General features: G+C 42.6%; 1 protein-coding gene across 2 annotated transcripts; it reads left to right on the top strand.

The window, feature by feature from the left end:
• Positions 1–766: 766 nt before the first annotated feature.
• On the top strand, positions 767–18,202 carry noc2l (NOC2-like nucleolar associated transcriptional repressor; the record flags this gene model as incomplete). 2 transcript variants are annotated; one of them, XM_079171466.1, is made up of 18 exons in its annotated part: positions 767–819; positions 1,249–1,395; positions 1,530–1,713; positions 1,801–2,050; positions 2,745–2,835; positions 2,945–3,023; positions 3,260–3,370; positions 3,484–3,597; positions 3,757–3,945; positions 4,720–4,859; positions 7,447–7,558; positions 9,373–9,486; positions 10,832–10,933; positions 11,259–11,402; positions 14,896–15,009; positions 15,219–15,354; positions 17,146–17,241; positions 17,914–18,202. In XM_079171466.1, 18 exons carry the CDS (start codon positions 800–802, stop codon positions 18,027–18,029), a joined length of 2,259 nt encoding a protein of 752 aa, XP_079027592.1. In that variant the 3' UTR covers positions 18,030–18,202. The 2 variants fall into 2 exon arrangements, with proteins under 2 accessions (XP_079027592.1, XP_079027593.1); XM_079171467.1 differs by having other exon boundaries at positions 800–823; positions 1,253–1,395.
• Positions 18,203–18,790: the final 588 nt, after the last annotated feature.

Raw genomic sequence — 18,790 nt, 5'->3', positions numbered from 1 at the left:
CCTAGCGAGCGCGAAAGGCGGAGTTTGACATAGAACCGCCATGATTGGTCAGAACCTGAACCATGCCCCGCCCCGGTTGGCCCGGTCACCAAATCAAACAAACACATAAACTCGGTGTTCAAGACTGAACAGTGTCTAATACGCTAGTTTTTAAGGCGATACATGCGCTGAAACTGTGAATTTGATAGTTTTGTATGAGGATAAAATAAAAGTCACGACTGTTATCATAAGTCATAATGTATCGCCAATGTATGGGCTGGTTGGCTAACGTTAGCTAAAAGCAGGACTCACCACTAGCCGTCGTCGGTGTCGATATGACAGCAATGATTTCTTCCTGTTTCTGAGCTTACCCAGCTTTGTGGCTGCGTAACGCGATGGACAATGAATGAAAAAGAAACCCCACTGATCTGCGAATCTACAGCTGCCTGTATGTTGTGAAGGCAGCCGATCATTTAATTAAAAATCACGTGTAGCATCAAAACACTGCTTGTTCTTGCACCCAGTTATGACTGAAATATCGAGTTTGCAGTGCTCGCCGACTTGCTTTTTTTCAATGTATGGTTCGATTAAGTGTTAATAGTGTCACATGTTTTATACTGTAATACATTAACGTTATCAAAAACTAAACATAAACTCCCATACAGTGTTGGATCAAACGAAATATGCTTATTATATTACATTTGTAAACTATTTTACGGTTTAGCAGTTTGGCACCCATGAAACATAAAACCAACCGCTTAGTTTTGCACCGGGGCATTGTGGGTATTGATGTTTGAGGTAGTCACGTTTCGGATCCAGCATGGCAGGGAAGCAGAAAAGGCATGTAGAGATTGTCTTTACTATGTGCTGTATAATTTGAGTATCAACGAGCTGTAAACGTCTTTTGTTTTTATAAGTGTATGTGCTGTCTGTCTAGTCCGTGTATTTGTGAGGTTGTAAGACTCGTTTTAGCTGACATTGTGTGCGAAAGTGTGTTAGCCTCCCATGCTGTTAGCACTAGCTTACGTTTTGGAAGCAGCCAACGTTAGCTTAAATCAAACACCAGCTACATGTTCAGTTTCTCTTTGATGAAAATAGGATTTTCACGAAAGTTTAAGGATATTTGACTTGTTGACTGACAAGCTGGCAGCATAAAAAAAACCCAAATGTTTGAATTGATACTGGAATCCGTAACGTATCACATATACACCCACACACACATGTTGGCCAACTTATTTAATATGTTGAACTGTTGTTTTGTTTTTGTAGGAAGCTAGAAGACCTCAGTGTGGATGAGTTCATGCTGTCAGGTTTGAACTCTGGCAGTGAAGGTGAATCTGATGAAGAGACTAACCAGCAGAATGGATTCAATAAACTGAACAAGAAGAAAGAGCTGAAACCCGAAGCCTTCACGACGTGGGTCTTTTGATTTAGTGTCATTTATTTTGTGTATACTGTATCTTTGTAGTGATGGTAATAACTATATGAAAACCTATCGAGGACAGACGAGCAACTCCCTTGTGTTTTTGTTGGTGTCTTTTTCTCCATAGGGATGATGGGAAAAAAGGTAAAGCCAATGAGCACAAGCAGCAGCTGTCCAGGTTACAGAACAAAGATCCAGAGTTCTACAAGTTTCTGCAAGCAAACGACCAAACGCTCCTAAACTTTGACGACACAGACAGCTCTGATGATGAGGATGAGAAGAAGTATCACAAATTGCCATCTGCACTGGAGGTAGGCTGGGCTGCTGGGGTGTGAGGTAATGCTTGAGTTAATTTGTGAATTTGTGAATTTGTTCATACTGTGGTGGTTTGCATGTAGGACGCCGACTCTGGTGACGACGACGACGATGAAGACGATGAAGAGGGTCAGAAAGCTTCGAAGAAATCCAAGAAGGCAGTGGAGACCATCAAAGTCACAGAGAAAATGGTTGCAGACTGGAAAGCTGCAATGAAGAAGGAACCTAACCCCCGTCTCTTCAGAGAAGTCACTCAGGCCTTTAAGGCCGCTGTGGCTACAACCAAGGGCGAAGGAGGGGCTCAGTGTCGATACAAAGTTGCTGACAGCTCAGGTAGGATACCATGTTTGATATGTGTATTCAAACTGTTGCATTTTGATAAAAAAATTACAGCATCATCACTGTGATATTTGTTATTATAAATATATCAATGTATAGCAGCTTTAAATTAAATGCACTCTGCCAAATTTAGCTTTAAATTTGGAACTCTGGTTATCAGAAATGAATAAATCTGACCAGATATTTGATGCCAGCTTTCGGCTCATTACACATTAGGTCATTACCAAAAAATATTGAGGTTTGACATATGTATTTTAGGTTGGTGTTAAAATGTAGCTCACAGGTGTAAATAAAAAAAAATAAAAAAACACTGCCCCAAATATCATTGGTGTCGGGATTCAGTTTGAAATTTCCAGTGTGGTGGTGTTCAGTTTCATCAATTTCACTACAGTAAGAAGAGCCGGCATATTACTGATTACTGTAACATTCATCTTTTTATAAAAGCATAATAGAAACTTTCTGTAGCAGTGCATATCATAATAAACTGCAGTGGGTTTGGCAATAACCAAAACGACCAGATATGGTAAAAATTAGACATTGGTTTCAACTCCACAACCTCAGCACTGTTTGATTATTTTTAACCAAATACACAGTGACATATTTGATTAATCTGAATGTATTGAATTGTACTGAATGATAAAAATCAATGAAATGTGCATAAATATCTCTTTCCCTGTACTGTCTGCAGTGTTCAACGCCCTGGTCCTGTTCTGTATCAGAGATATTTATGTGGCCCTGCAGAGGATGCTCAACCTGAAGCCAGAAAAAGACCAAAAAAAGTATGAAACAGATGTCACATTTTTTTAAATTGTATCCTTTTTATAGTCTTAATGTAGCTGTGGAAAGATGGTTCATTTCTCACTTTTGTTTCTTTCGTTCTGTTCTCAGGCTAGTGCTCCCATCGTCGAGTTCAAAGTGGCAGAAGAATCAGATTGACGTCAAGATGTATCTCGGTGGAGTCGTTCAGGTTTGTTTTGCTCTTCGATTCAAGTGTCTCTCTGTTTGTCTGCTTTTTTTCCCTTTGAGTTCTGCCTCTTGTATTCTTGGGAGGTGGACGGGATGAGATACAGTAGAGAAAGTGCAGATAAATGCTTTTCTTTGACACAGAACAATCGATTTATAACCAAGCTGTACATGCCACGATGCGTCCTGAAAACCTCTGTTTTCCTCTAACGTCTCTTTTGTCTCACTCTCCTCCTGTAGCTGTTATCCTGTCTGACAGAGGCTACAGTCATCAGTGCAGTCCTGCGGCACGCCAACCAGCTCGTACCTTATTACCTTTCTCTACCCAAACAGTGTCGTCACCTGATCAAGGTAACGCGTACATTATCACAGGATGGCGGGGAATGTCGGTCTCAATTTAACGCTGCTAAAGAGTTTTCCATGCCAGTTTTTGCTTATAAGCCGTCTCATGTCTTTGTGTGCAGCAATTGATGAAGCAGTGGAGTACAGGGGAGGAGACAAGTCGGGTTCTCGCCTTCTTGGCACTCAACAAGATCTGCAGACACAAGGAGGAAACTTATCTTAACCCTATTCTCAAGGTGAGCTAAATGCAAAGCGATACAGAAATAGAAGCGCATTCAGCAGACCGGGATTTACTGAGAATGTTTTCTTGAAGGCTAGAAAGTAAAAAGAGAGTTCATTTTCTTTTTAATTATTTTCATTTGTCCTGCTTATGATGTTTTTCTTTCTCTTTGCAGCAAATGTACATTTCCTATGTACAAAACTGTAAGTTCACATCTCCCACTGCACTGCCCATGATCACCTTCATGCAGCGAACTCTCACAGAGATGTACTCCCTGGACACGCAGGCCACTTACCAGCACGCCTTCATCTACATCCGACAGTTAGCCATCCACCTCAGGAACGCCATGACCATGAAGAAAAAGGTTGGTTTTAGACTGTGTGTGTGTGTGCTCAGGGTCTGCTTGTGAGCTTATGAAAGCTTTGAAGAGGCATACTTTGACATATAAAGACATATTTAATACATTTTAAGAGTGAATAAAGCATTATTCTTAGAGATGTACATATTGCAATTTTCTAGGCAGATTCTTTGTTTTAATTTTTTAACCATTGTCCCGAAAAGTAATTCCAACTGTTCCAAAGTCAATGTAAACTTAATGTTATACTTTGTTATTGTCATCTATAGTGGTTATTCAAATAAAAACACACAATTCAAATGATTATGAAGTAAATGGGTTAAAATAACACCTTGACTTTTATTGTTTTAATTATGTATTATAAGCTGCCTAGAGTTGGTGTTGGGAAGTTAAGCAGGTCATAATTCCCGCTCTAATATCCATTTTATATTTCTTGTATTTATTCAAGTTTCTCACCAAAAACAGCTGTTTAGCTCCATTATAAGCAGGAATGTGTCGGCGAGAGAACCCACGCTGTCACTGCGATTCCTCCTGAGCAGCATGCATGGGAATGAATTACAATATCATAAACTAGCATGCGGCGGCTGCACAACCCTCTTTGCCTGATTATTATTATTAATGTTATCCTCCTAAGCGAAGCACATTGTCAAGAAGATAATATAAGAAGAATAAGATAACATAATAGAATGAACACTCAAGAGTTCAGATCTTATGGAGGTTCATAGACCGTTAAGCACCTATAATGAGACACTGACCCACTGTCGTTGTGTGTGTGTTCTGTAGGAGACGTACCAGTCGGTGTATAACTGGCAGTATATCCACTGTCTGTACCTCTGGTGTCGGGTCCTCAGCACCTTGCACCCCAGTGATGTACTCCAGCCTCTGATCTATCCACTCTGCCAAGTCATAATCGGCACCGTGAAGTGAGTATATTTATTTACATTTTTATTATTTATGACTTGCATATGCGTGTAATAAAGTTTAGCAAAAGTGAGATTTTCAGAGGTATTTGTATCACCCTGAGTGAATAATCCATTATAGTGTCTGTATGTAATGAAGCAGCCAGGCATTTTTTTTTATAGCTGTTTCTGGTTCTGTATTTTTTGTAAATGCACACTATTGCAATCGGCCATTTAAAACATGCCTGTTCAGAACGGTCCGGATGCTTGTCCTGTGCATACCAACAACTTCACACATGACGCTGTGCCTCCTTGGGTCCTGATCAATGGACCTGACGTGACATAGTTGTGTGTTAGTCACGACAGAAACACCAACAGTCTAGTTCACGGGTGAATAAAACAGGGCTGCGGTCGAATAGTCCTCTTTGCTCAGGAAGGTTCCTAACTGAGTGAAATGACCCGGAAGTATCCAAGTGGCCGCCATGATAAGAGCTGTTCGAATTCTCTAAATGCTCAGGAAAGGGGATTCAGTGCTTCCTTTCTTAGCTCCTTTAGCAAAGGAAACACTGGACCTTCCTTAAACAAAGAAAAGAAGTTAATGCCGTCCCACAATTCCTTGCGGTGGCAACATTTAAAGTGACGCACCATTCGGCCGTCCATGAAAACAAACAATATGCTTATCTTGCACATTTAACAATTATTTTCATACAAATTCATGTTGATGAATATGAACAGATGTTTCATTTTATATGTATTTATTTACTTTGAAAAGTAACGAATAAGAACAAAATAAAACGAAATTAAACAAAGTAAATTTAGCAAACTGTCAATAAACAAATTATCATTCTCAATAACAAGAAGCATCAGTAAAAAAACAAACAAGCTAGGCCTATGATAGATTAGATAGAATATTAGCCGTCGCATCATAATTACGTAAAGTGAACGTCGAGTCGGATTCTCTAAGCGCCACGGTTGTCTTTTCCTAGCTCCTCATGAACTCTCCTTCACATCTTTCCTTGACTCAATGACGTTTTCTATAGAGGTCAAGGAAAAGTGGTTAGGAATAGACGTTGGGAGGTAATTTTTGGACTTTTCGACCGCAGCCTGGGGCACTCAAATAAAAGGACCCCACACAGCTAAAAACTTAATATGATGTTTAGACATAAGATTAGACAAATGTTTTGAATTATGTTACTATTCAAACTCATTGTACCCCAAAATGGCCGTATGCGATTCAACGGTATACTACTTACTGTGTACTTCTTCTTCAGAGGAAAACATTGTAGTACTGCAATTACCTGACAGAGAAATGTTACTGGTTACGATGCAGATTGAGATATGATGCATATTTATTCATTAATAAAATTTAAAAAAAGTTTTACATTTGTACTCCAGGCTGGAGTTACCCGCGATGAGACATCAGTGAAATACAGTAGGGGTAATATCAGAATGGGCTTATTAGTCAGCTTTGACATTAGCACCGCTGTAATAAAATAGAGCATGGATTTGATTAGTGAAGGTATTTTGCTGGTTGTAACGTTATTAGTTTTGTAAGTATCAAAGCTTAGAGCGGGAAAATTTACTCGCAGTGGAAAAACACACAATTCACCCAATTAATACTAACCGCAACATCAGTGAAATACACTTAGCGTGATAAATACACTTTATCTAATCAATTAATATTTGGTTAAAATTAATGTTGGACGCGGGAAAGCAGCAAATCCTCAAATGTGAGAAGCTGGAAGAATCAAACTTTTAGCATTTTTGCTTGAAAAAGTAAATGAATATTAAGTGATTATCAAAAAAGTTGGGGATTCATTTTCTGTCAATCATCTAATAAGCTCTCAAAATGCATCTCAGCACCTGCCAAATTAGAAAAATCTATTATTTTTAGTCAAAAACCAAGAAATCTGTGCAGTTTGGGTGTCCGATAAACCGTTAAACTCATGGATCTATCAAACCGGCCTTTTGTTGGCTCATTAGTACCTGAAGTAAGACGCCACCATTAACACAGGGCTTCTTTTGTTCCTTATTATGGGGCGGCTGTGACTCAGGAGGTAGAGCGGGTCGTGCATTAATTACCAGGTTGGCGGTTTGATCCCAGACGCCTCCTCATGGCATGTCGAAGGGTCCTTGAGTAAGACACTAAACACCAAGTTGCGCCCGATGGGCACTGAGAATAAAGTGTTTCCTGCTGTGACAAAACTGTATGAGTGACAGAATGACTGCGGTCAAAAATCGATAAATAAGGCAAGATTATACACACAGTGGTGCGGAAAATTCACGCATAGAGGGTAATGTTAAAACTGACTTGAGGTAATAACTGAACTACCCAGCCTTCAGTACATATCTTTATCACTACTCTATGATAACTAAATTACTAGTTTGTATACATATAACAATATTATTGAACCAAGCTATATGTAGCTACCTGATTTATTTTATTTATTCACAATTAATGATTGGGAATTCATCCAACAAAAGTCTAAAATCATTAATTTGTTAAAGGTGTTCAATCTGAAATTTGGGGCTGTGTGAAAACCACCATGTCACTGTACATTTTGCCAACAGCAGGTGGAGACATTGACCACTGTTTTCTTCTCCTGAACAGACTGGTGCCCACATCAAGATACTACCCTCTGAGGATGCATTGTTGCAAAGCCCTCATCCTGCTGTCCGGCAGCACCAACACATTTGTACCGGTGCTGCCTTTCCTCTTGGAGGTAAGACTTCATCTCCAGTGACCAGCAGTCACAGTGCATACATGTGGATCTGACGGGATTACTACAGCTTGTGTCAGGTTTCCAGCAGTTTAAATGGTTTTTCTAACCAGTATACTCAACTGAAAGACCTCAAATGCTTTTGAATTATGCAGAATAAACAAAAGTCAGTTGGTTGTCTTCGTCTCAAATGGAAACAATAAAAAAAGTAGATGTGTGATGAAATGTTCCGTCGGTGGTTTGCTGTGGAAAACATCAGTGGCGTCTGAAATGCATTTTGGTCTCAACGGCCACAACTGAAGGAGTTCAGGGGGAAACGCATCGAAAGATAGGTGTGTGTGTGTGTGTGTGTGTGTGTGTGTGTGTGTGTGTGTGTGTGTGTGTGTGTGTGTGTGTGAGAGACACCTTTTGTTATCAGACCAATCACAGGTCACCAACTGACAACATTTTCTCTGGGTCAGGTGTTGCGCATGTGATCGTGCGGCCGGTGTGTCTTTTGTGTGCAAGTGTGTGTGCATGCCGTGGGGCGGTGCTGTCATGTGCCAGAGAGCGGTGTGCTGGCGACAGCAACTAGCTTGGCCCGCTGGGATTGGTGTGTGTTTGTGTGTGCATGCATGCAGCAGTTTGACCAAAGCGATAAAGGCTCGGTTGTGGTTCACACGCTGGTCCTAACACGCTGTGCAAACCACATCCTCCCTGCTTATGGCCCACTCTCTACCTCTTTTTCCCCGTGCACATACTCTGAGCCCCCTCCCCTAGCCCCCCCAACAGCAAACCGTGTTTATTTGTGACGCACGATATTTCCTGTGCTTTTTCTCCCTTACTGTTCCCCTTGTTAAAGCACTGTTAAAGGCAGGCTGAGGTACGCTGCTACTGTTTTAATTAGAGCAGTAGAAGCAGCCCCTTCTTACTGTGTGTCTGTGCCTGTGTGTGTTCTCGCATCTCCAAGGGGGGTGTATGATTTGGAGCTTCCTGCTTCACTAGCTGTGTGTGTGTGTGTGTGTGTGTGTGTGTGTGTGTGTGTGTGTGTGTGTGTGTGTGTATGTGTATTCATTTGTGTGTGTGCATGCACCAGGGTTGGCCCATGCCTTCCCACTTCCCCCTGGCTCCCCCGCAGACCGCCACCACATCCTATGTTTGTACAGACAGCACCGGCCAGGAGCGTTGCTCTGCTCCGCACAGTAACGACCACACACACACACACACACGCACAGAAACGCACAGAGATACGGGGAGTCAGAAATAGCTTGATACACAAATACAAGACAGAAATTCACTTGCGCATTGTGGGCAGATGTGAAAGCTAAAGCTTGTAGACAAGAAGCCCACACAATGGCTAGATAGAAATGTGTCACCTCAGTAACACTGCAGGATGTAAAATTAACTGTGCAGAATGATAATTGATAATAAACGGTGGTTGTTCAATTGGGTTCCTTATGTTGAACTTGTGAAAAAGTGATGTTTCCAGGGAAGAGGACAATGTAGCTTTATTAAATGCTAAATTCAGACACTGAGTAGGAGCAATATGGAAGTTCTAATAAAAAGAGTTTATTAGTTGCGTAGATTATTGGGCAACAGGTCGAGGATGAGTCATTTCTTTTGTAAAATACAAACCAAAAGACTGATGGGAAACAATGATAATAAAGAACAATAATCACAAAAGTAAACAACGGTTATCAGGTCAGATCTTGCCCCCATGTTTTGCACTTGCCATGTACCACCTTGCTCTCACAGTATGCACTTCACTACACTACCAAGAAAATGGAGCATTTCTGAGCAGTTGGGTCTGAATTCAACATTGTCTTTCCTTTTTATAGATCGTCCAACAGGTGGACTTCAACAAGAAACCAGGGCGAATGAGCAAGAAACCCATCAACTTTGCAGTCATCCTGAAGCTGAGCAACGTCAACCTAATGGAGAAAGCCTATAAGGTAAGCTCCACCGCTTGTGAGGGGCGATAGTGGGACACAATGTTTCCTCTACAGTTCTGGTGCGTCACTGCCCCGGTGCACGCTCCGGTTTGTGTCGGTGCTTGTGATCTTTGTTGGAGCAGCGGCTGATCGCTTGAGTGGTTGAAGTCTTAGTTAATGTTATTTTCACGTTGTTCCCTTCCTCTGCGCGTTAGCCGCGTGTGTACATAAGGGGATTGAGGGCAGCACTGAAAGCCCCTTGTCAGGGCTCTAAACTGTCCCTCTGTCACCACGCTCAGCACTGCAGCCAAGAGGATTGCGGCACGGCCCTCAGGGATTATCCCCTACACTCCGCTCACTTGGGCTATTTCCACCGCTGTCACCTGGGTAGCTGCCACGAACCCCTGCCTCATAGACACCACACACAGCAGACCTGACTACACGAGCACCGATCTGTCAAAAACCTGAACGCTTCCTTGACCGCATAGGCTAGAAAATCTTGCATTTGTGTTAACAAAGAGAGGCAACTATGTGTCAAGTAATGTAGATGATGTGTTGGCTTGCTCTAGCTAAGTATGTTTGTCAGTTACATTTGAATCAATCTATTTTAAGTCCTGCATGTTTTATGGCTTCATGAATATGTATTGGGCCCATTCGTAGTTAACTTAGCCTGGTAAGACTGGAGATTGAATTGCCATTTCACTTCATTCCATCATTCAGTCTTGACATGTTGACGTTTAGGGGACGGAGTTGTTTTGTTTTGCACTGACGGAACAATAGTGAGTGACATAACCGCCTGTTTCAGCTCAAGTGGACCCTGTGGTAGCGACGGCTAGGAGCCATCATTGGCTGATCAAAATAACGTGTTGATTTAGGAGTTGATGTTTTTAGGCGTGGACTTAAAACCACTTGTACAGCTGCGGCGATCTCATCCATGCTCATCACCATTTTGTTTCACTGTTTTTCATTAAGTTTAAAAAAAAACATGTTTTTGTAGGAAGATGCGTTCCCATTTTTAATGACTCCTTCTAAGCTCTGATTGCTTCTTTGACCGTAAGAAACAACCATCAGTGGGCACACCTGAGTGACCTGACCTATCTGAATGGAGATGTGGGCAGAGAGTCAGAGGTCTGGAACAGACTAAGCTGAGCTGTCAATGGTGAAGCCTTTGTAACCAGTGAAATTCTAACACGGACATCAGTCCGCACGGACATCAGTCCGCTGTCCTGGTCTCAGCGATGTACAGGTGCACAGTAACACAGCGATGCGATAACACAGCGATGTATAGGTGCACAGTAACACATTTCACATGCATGTCTTCAGGATGAGTATTGCTTGCCAATCTTGCTGTTCTGTTGCATTTTAGGACGGGTTGATTGACCAGCTGTATGACCTCATACTGGAGTACTTCCACACTCAGACCAGCTCCATCGGGTTCCCAGAGCTCGCCCTGCCCACCGTCATTCAGGTAACACCGCCTTTAAACTGATCCTGGAATGACCGAGGTCTGTCTTTATCTCCCCATACCCTTGTACACACACACACACACACACACTCACACAGGTGATGCAGCATTGATTCAGTCTAAACTAATAATTCCCAGAGTTTAAAACCTGTCTGAATAAATGATTCAGGATCTGTCAGGCTGAACCTGCTCTCCTCGGCGGAAACAACCACAAACCCTCCTCTGCTGTGCCTGAACGGACACATGGGCGGACTGGATGTTTTTTTTTAATTATTTTTTTTTTACACGGGTTCCTCCTTTCTCATACTCCCCCTCCATGTCCCCGCAGCTGAAAGCGTTCCTGAAGGAATGCAAAGTGGCCAATTACTGCAAGCCGATGCGCCAGCTGCTGGAAAAGGTACAGGAGAACAGCAGCCACATCACAGGACGGAGACAGAAGGCTGCCTTTGGAGTGGCCGATGCCACTGCTGTGGTGAGTGTGTGAAAGAAAGATGGGCGGGACGGAGGGCAGGGACTGTCTTGTCCTGATTTTACAGGCTGCCTTTCCAGCGTCCTTGTTTAACCTCTTCTGTCCGTTTGTATTTATTGTCAGTTTGGCTCTTCTGTTCCTAATGAGTATATAGAAGTAAATAATACGTTTGTTTTTGTCCAAACACAATTACAAAGGTGAGTCTAGGTAATAAGAATATATGGTATCATAATGTGAAACGTGTCAAAATGTAACGTAATAGAAACAATTGTTTAAAATTGTGTTATAAATGGATAGAAGACCTAAAATTAACACAATCGCAGCACCCGGTGACAGCTACTTACTATTTACTCTTTATTAGGTCATTTAAACAAAAAGATAACAAAAACAGACACAGTCATTTATAGATGAACTAAGACAGAAATCAGGCGTTATTATCAAACATTGCAGTCACTTTTTATCTGACTTGTAAAAGCTGTTTGCATTCATCTGTTGCTTTATGATGATGTAAGCCCGTTGTGTATTGTTAGCTCAAGATTTAAGGATATCTAGTGGGTCGTAATGCAGTCAAATTGTAAGATCAGTTAAAAATGAACTGAAGCCCGAGCGAGTAATAATTATTGACTCATGCTACAATATGTTTTCTGATGTACCATCGTCATGGATGACAATTGGTTTTATTCTACTTATTAAGAGAAACCTTTTTATTACACTTGGACCAGTAATTTCATTATCATTTGCTACGAGCGGTTTTATTGGTTCACCCTGACAGCCTCATGCATTCTGCATGCTTCATGCATTTGAAGAGCTTCAGACTACCTGGTGTGTTACCTCAAAAGTGATCAAAGCTAAACACAGATCAGTAGCCCAGACTGTTGAAATATTACAGCAGCATTCTGCTCCTCATCAGCTGAGCGCCACTCATGTGGTCATGTGACTGCATTTTGCTATTGCAGTTTAGTTAAAGCGCTCAGAAAAAGCAAAGGTTTATTAGTTTCTAATTAAATACTCTGCTTTGAACCATTTGACTTTAGTCCTTAAGTAAAGTATTCTATACTCTAACAAGTATTGAATCACTTCTTGTATTTACAGTTAAGTAGGGCTATACTGAATGTTTTCTTTTTGTTTTTTAAATTCAAAGTTTCTATTGACGGTTTCCAAATGAAGCTTTGAATCTAAAACAATCCTCAAACTCCTCCATTTGAAAAAGTGATCCATTGGATTAATCGAGTTAAATTTAACTAGTCAGTTCGTGCCGAGTGGTTGCAATACACTTTCTCTTTGTCCGTTATTTTGGCGTACAGGGCCGTAAAAATTCCGTCAATCTATTACAACCCATTTCATTTTTTTATGACATATTTAATGGCTTATTTAAAGGTTATGAAAGGGGTGTTTTTTTAAAGAATTAATATACAGAACAAGCTTCTAGAATGCATTTATAAGGTAATGGAGATTTTGGTCACTTTTCATGTCAACACACAACTGAATACATTTTTTTTCTTTGCACAATGGCTGCTGTGTTTTAGTGGCCTCCGCAGTCACTGCTACACAAAATGACGGACGGCCTTTAGATTTTTTTCATTGTTAACCAAATATTTCGACAGAATGTTTTTTAACACGACCTCTGTGCCGGCCTCCCTTTGTGTAGGGCAAGCAAACCCTTTTTGACCGCATTTAAAATATTGGCCATAACAAATTCATATGCTAATAGGATAAAATGACATTTATAACGTTTTATACTATGAAGTTTTTATGTTTTTCATGGCATACTCTACATGTATCTACTGATACTTTTTACATTTTCGTGGCAGACTATTCTATCACATTTTGTGTATTGCGTTTAAGGCCTCACTACTATGACACTATGTACTGTGAAATGTTGTTTATGACATTTAAGACATACTAATGACTTTCTTTCCTACTTACTGTACTGTGACATGTTCTATGACCTTTGTTAAGGCATACTATAGACATTTATATGACATATTATTAATTAGTACTTGTATTGCATTTTTATGACATACTGTGGAAATTTCACTCAATGCGTGTCTAAATATCAGTCGTTTACACAACAATACATGTTTAGATTAGTCATGTCTGCCTCACACTAGTTACACTTTCTGCTCCACTTTACTAAACATTAACATGTAGCTGTGTCTTATATAAATGTTTTTAAGAATCATCAGAAAGAGTTCACTGTGATCCAGTTGCCTTTCACTAGACATGTCTTATTTGGGCTCTTGTCCAGCTGAACCAGACGCAGCAGGCCGTCGACTGTTAAACCCTACAGTGGGCGACTGATAATGGAGGCCACTTCCCCGTATAACCCTAAGCCTGGTTAAGAATGACCCTGTGGTCATTGGAAGCTCTTATGTGCTTTTGAACCAGGGCCGCCTCTGCCTTAATGAGCAGCCATTAGTGTGTGTTCTGTGTTGACTCGCCCTCTCTTTATGCTACCTGTCCACACAAACATGCTTTTATGTGGCTTTGCTGCTCCTGAGAGTCTTGACATGTACGGCTGATTAATATTTAAGAGTGTTTAAGGATGAAATTAAAGAGGATGCTTTGTGTAATTTAGCTAATGAGAAAATGTGTGTGCGTACACACATGGAAGTGTGTGTGTGTGTGTGTGTGTGTGTGTGTGTGTGTTAACAAAGTACAACAGACAGACAGCACGGCACCGCGACAGCGCCAGCTCCTGTCGCCACGGCTCTCTGCTCAGCCGAGGCTGTCGCCATGGCATCCCCTCCCTGGCATCGGGGGCAGCAGTGGGTGTCGCCGCAGGCGGAGGAGAGGGGGCAGCCTCGCTGCTGCTGTGGAAAAGGCCACGGCCTCCCTCCGGCCACAGCCCCCCCCCCCCCCCGCTGATGTCACCCAAACCGAGAGCTAGCCTAATTAATGACTCCCTGCCTCCGTCCAGGTTACAGTCTGATGTCTCTCGTGTTTCTCTGCTGCCTCTGTGGGGAAACGTTTTGTTTTGTTAGTTTTGAGTCCAGACTGAATTCAGAAGCTTTTTCTAGTTTCTTTTTGTTGTCCTGTCTTTTTGTGCGTGCGTGTGCACACGTCACTTATCTTCATAGCGGCATGGTAAATTGTGGTAAATGTGTTACGCTAACGGGCGCAGGAGGCCGCGGCCTGTTTTCTCTATTGGATTTGTTGGTCAGATAATGTGATTGAGCCTAATCAATATCATCCACACAGACCTTTAGGGGCTGGAGAAGATCTTCAGGTCTCCCATTTCAGACGCCTTCAATCTATCTTTTCCACATCTTCTGACTCTTATCACAGACTCGTCTGTCCATCACTTTCTCCGGGTCAGTAGATGTAAAGTTGCGAGGGAAGGCCGCATGTTATTACCATCATTTTGGAACCTGAATGAAAGTCTCCTCTTAAGAGATTCTGCTAAAATAACTACTTCCATACTCCGGCACCGTGAAATAAACCCACTCACACACGCCAACCATACATTCTTCAACAAAAATGTCTCTTTTGTCAGGCGGCTTGGGAGAAGCAGATGAAGGAGGAGGGGACTCCTCTCAGCAGGTACTACAGCCAGTGGAAGAAGCTGAGGGAGAAGGAGATCCAGCTGGAGATCTCTGGCAAAGAGAGGGTAACTATCCAAACCACAAACAACAACACCACAAACATTTGCCTCATCCTACTCGGTCATCATGAATCACTTATGGCTTTTTCTTTATGAATGCCGCTGTTACTCACAATAGTAGCTTTGTTACATTAATCAGTAATGCTATGGAGCGGATTATTTTACTGGCAGAACCGGTTTGTGTATTTATCCTGCTGGTTGTGTGTTCTGTAAAGATGGAGGATCTGGATCTCCCTGAGATCAAACGTAAGAAGATTCAGGAGAAGAAGGTGGAGGACAAGAAGGAGTTCAAGGATCTGTTCCAATCCGACAGCGAATCGGACGAAGATGACGGAGAACTCAAAATCAAAGGCAAGCTGACTCGCAAATACACTCGCACATTTAAATTCGCCTGCTGAGGAGTTTTACTTGTGGAACAGAAGGCTGTGATGTCTTGGCCTCTAGGGGGCTGTGTTTTTTTACAGCCTGGAGTTCTGCGGCGCAGAAGCAAAGTTAAAGAGGTGATGACGGCTGTTATCAGCCGCTATCTTAAAAGTTCGGCTACACGAGGCAGATCACCTGCAAAGCAGAATCCGCAAGGCTCCGACTTATTAAAACATCCACAGAGGCGGGTTCTGAGGAACTGCAAATTCAATTTTAAATCAAACTCGAGAGAAAATCTCTGCTTATCAGATGATTTGTGTCTCTCCGCAGAGAAGAACCGCCGGCCTGATCTTTCTTTAGCCCCAGAACTTGTCCTCTTGGGGTCGTCCACAGGTCACAGGCAGCTGCAACCTCGCTTTTCCAGCTTTACAGTCGGACACGCTCCAAGCAGCATAAGGCCCTCCACGAGGTCACAGAGGAAAGGAGTAGGCGGCAGGGGGATTTTCTTTTTTTTTTTTTATGCATCTGGACTTCATTGTAGGGAGAGTCCCAACAAACGAATGGGCAGCTGCCAGCAAGCGGCGAGCCTCCGCCTCTCACTCTCCGTCCACCCCTCCCTCCCTCCCTCTCACTCGTCTTTCCTCCACCCCTTGCACACACATACGAGCTGAAACCCCCCCGACAGGAAGTACAGGCTTGGATCCCAGCGGGGGTTCCTAATTCAAACCAGCCCAGAGGTGGCCGCTCCCACTCTCCTCTCCCTCTCCCTCTTTCATTCTATCTCTCTCGCTCTCTCTCTCTTTCTGGCTCTGTGGGCTTCAACCAGCTGCCCCCGCATGTCCTCGCAACACGTGCGCACACAAAGACACGCACACCCACCACCCTGTCGTCCAGTCTTAAAGAGCCAAAAGCTTTTGGGCGGCTCACCAAAGCTCTTTGTGGCCGCACACACTTCCGGAAAAAAGGGGGAGTTTGAGCGAAGGGGGCTGGTGTGTGTGTGTGTGTATGTGTGTGTGTGTGTGTGTGTGTCGGGGGGGGGGGGGGATATATCTTCCAGGTCATTTGGGGGCAACGTCTGAGGTACTACTGAAGTCTGCTCGTACCATGTGAGCATCAAAGAGTGGGAGATAGCGATAGTACGTTTTTCATCGTAAATTCAGATAGGAAGGAAAGTACCTGGTGTTTTAATAGACAATGTTTATCTATGCGTGTGCACTTATTGTATAAGTGTGTGTGTGCGCGTGCAGTGTAGCAGACGGAGGAAGTAGCTCTGTTTTGCTTCCCTCTCCTCTACGCCGCCAGAATCTCATCACACCTCTACTTCAAAGCCTGTGGACCCCAGTTGTCCCTTTGGCTAGACAACACACACCCTACCCTGAGTATACCACAACATAAATTCAGACAAACTCCCAACTTCTCTCCAGTGCACACACACACGCACACACATACACACACGAACGACTCTCCCATCATCCTCGTAGCCGTGCAACCTGCCTGCTATCTCCATTTGCTATATTTAGCCCGTGAGCATAAGATGTCTGAAATTGCCGGTAGTAAACTGTCATGGGTGTTTGTGCAGCAGCAACGGCGTCTGTAATCGACTCTCAGTTCCATCTCTGGAGGAAATAGACACTTCCAGCTGCCTCTGATGCCTGGCCCACATATAGGTGTCTCCAAAGTCCTCAGACGTCAGCGATGCACCAACGCAAACTTAGGAATGTCTAAAGAAAATAACGCTAGACAAAATTCAACGTAATGTTTTTCACTGTCTCTCCTCAGGGAAAAAGGGCGGCCGCGGGTATGATGATGATTATGATGAGGATGTTGATCCGTCTGACCTGAGCGATGACGAGGGGCTGGAGGGCGGAGACTCAGGTTTGTACAATCTCAATACCCCAAAATAAGCATACGGAAGCAAATTTGTAGTTTTCAAACATTTCTATGTTGCATTTATTATGTATTTATTAATTTAGTGTTCAGGTGAGACCATATTACAGTATATACAGTCATTAGCAGGTATAAGGGCTAAAACTGTGAATCGTTTTTGTAGAGCTGCAAAGTTTAGATGATTAATCAATTAGTCAATCAAGAGAAAATTCATCAACTATTTTGATAAGCTAATGGAAATATTGCTAAATACTCCCAAGATTTCTGCCTGTCCAATCTGAAGACTTGCTGCTCTTCTTATTTTATTATTGTAAAATAAATATCTTTGGGTTTTGGACTGTTTGGGACAAAGGAAGCAATTTGATATTTTATAGACTTACCAATTAAAAGACAGATGAACCAGTTATGAAAGTGCAATAAACCAAAGCAGCGCTGATATTTTGCACAACATTCAAACATCAAAACTGTATGAATAATAGTGTGGAGGGGAAGTAAAACATTTATAGTGAAACAGTTGTCATAATTTAAGGATATGTCTTCATGAGAGAAGCTAAAATTGTAAAAAATGCTGCACATTAATAAACTTGTTCTCGTATAGAATGTTTAGCTCTTGATACGTGCCATACTTCATATTTTAAGTGCTTCCTGTCTCTGTTCTAGATGAGGATGAAGAGGCCTCCAAGGTTCCTCAGCCGCTGTCCTCCTCTGCTCTGGTAAAGCTGGCAGAAGGAGACGACGATCTGGTGGAGGACCTGGAGCTGTCTGATGATGACTGAGGTTCATGGATCGGTCAAGCTCTCCACCTTCTCAACCATCTATAGTTAGAATATTATTGCTTTTGAATTTTGTATTACTTCACCTGTACAGTAAAAACATGTTCATGATGTAATTTGATTAAGATTGGAAATTGAAAAAAAGACGTTTAATAAATCCAATTATATCCCTTGAATTGTTTTTTTTTTTTTTTTAAGATGTAAACTAATTCAAGCATCTACATGCATGTTGATGCAGAAGTGCACCTGAAACGAGTCATTTGTGTCCTCCGTACACGTGCACACCTGTAGGCAGCCTCGGGCTTTGTGAGGACGGGCTATTTGGAGAGAGCTATGAGCCGGGCCGGCCAAGAGGAGGGGGTACAGGGAGGCGGGTGTTGAGCCCTGAGGCAGCAGTGCTGTGCCAGGCTGGCAGGGTGTCGTCTGATGCTGTGCCAAGACTCTCTGCCCAGGTGGTAGAGCAGCAACACAGGCTGGTCTGTTTCTGTGCCAACTCCTCGCCCACCCCCCCCCGCCCTGACTACTGTCTTCTCTCGCTGTGTATTCACATGCTCAGACACTGCTTTCCCACTCCCAACGTATCCCCTTTACTTTACTGCACCGTTCGCCAGCATTCGCCACTAAACTAAAGGTGACACCGGCCTTTGTTGTGTGTACGACCGTTGATTTAACGCCACACTGGAGATTTGAGCAATATTTTTGTGTCGTCACTGTTTCCCTGTAGTCGTTTCCAGTGAATACAGAACCTTGTGGTGCAGAGGCCC

The sequence above is a fragment of the Pholis gunnellus genome (genome assembly GCF_910591455.1).
Source record: "Pholis gunnellus genome assembly, chromosome: 2".
NCBI classification, from domain to species: domain Eukaryota; kingdom Metazoa; phylum Chordata; class Actinopteri; order Perciformes; family Pholidae; genus Pholis; species Pholis gunnellus.
The sequence above is the reverse complement of the archived record's forward strand: the minus strand, read 5'-3'. Positions and strand labels throughout refer to the sequence as shown.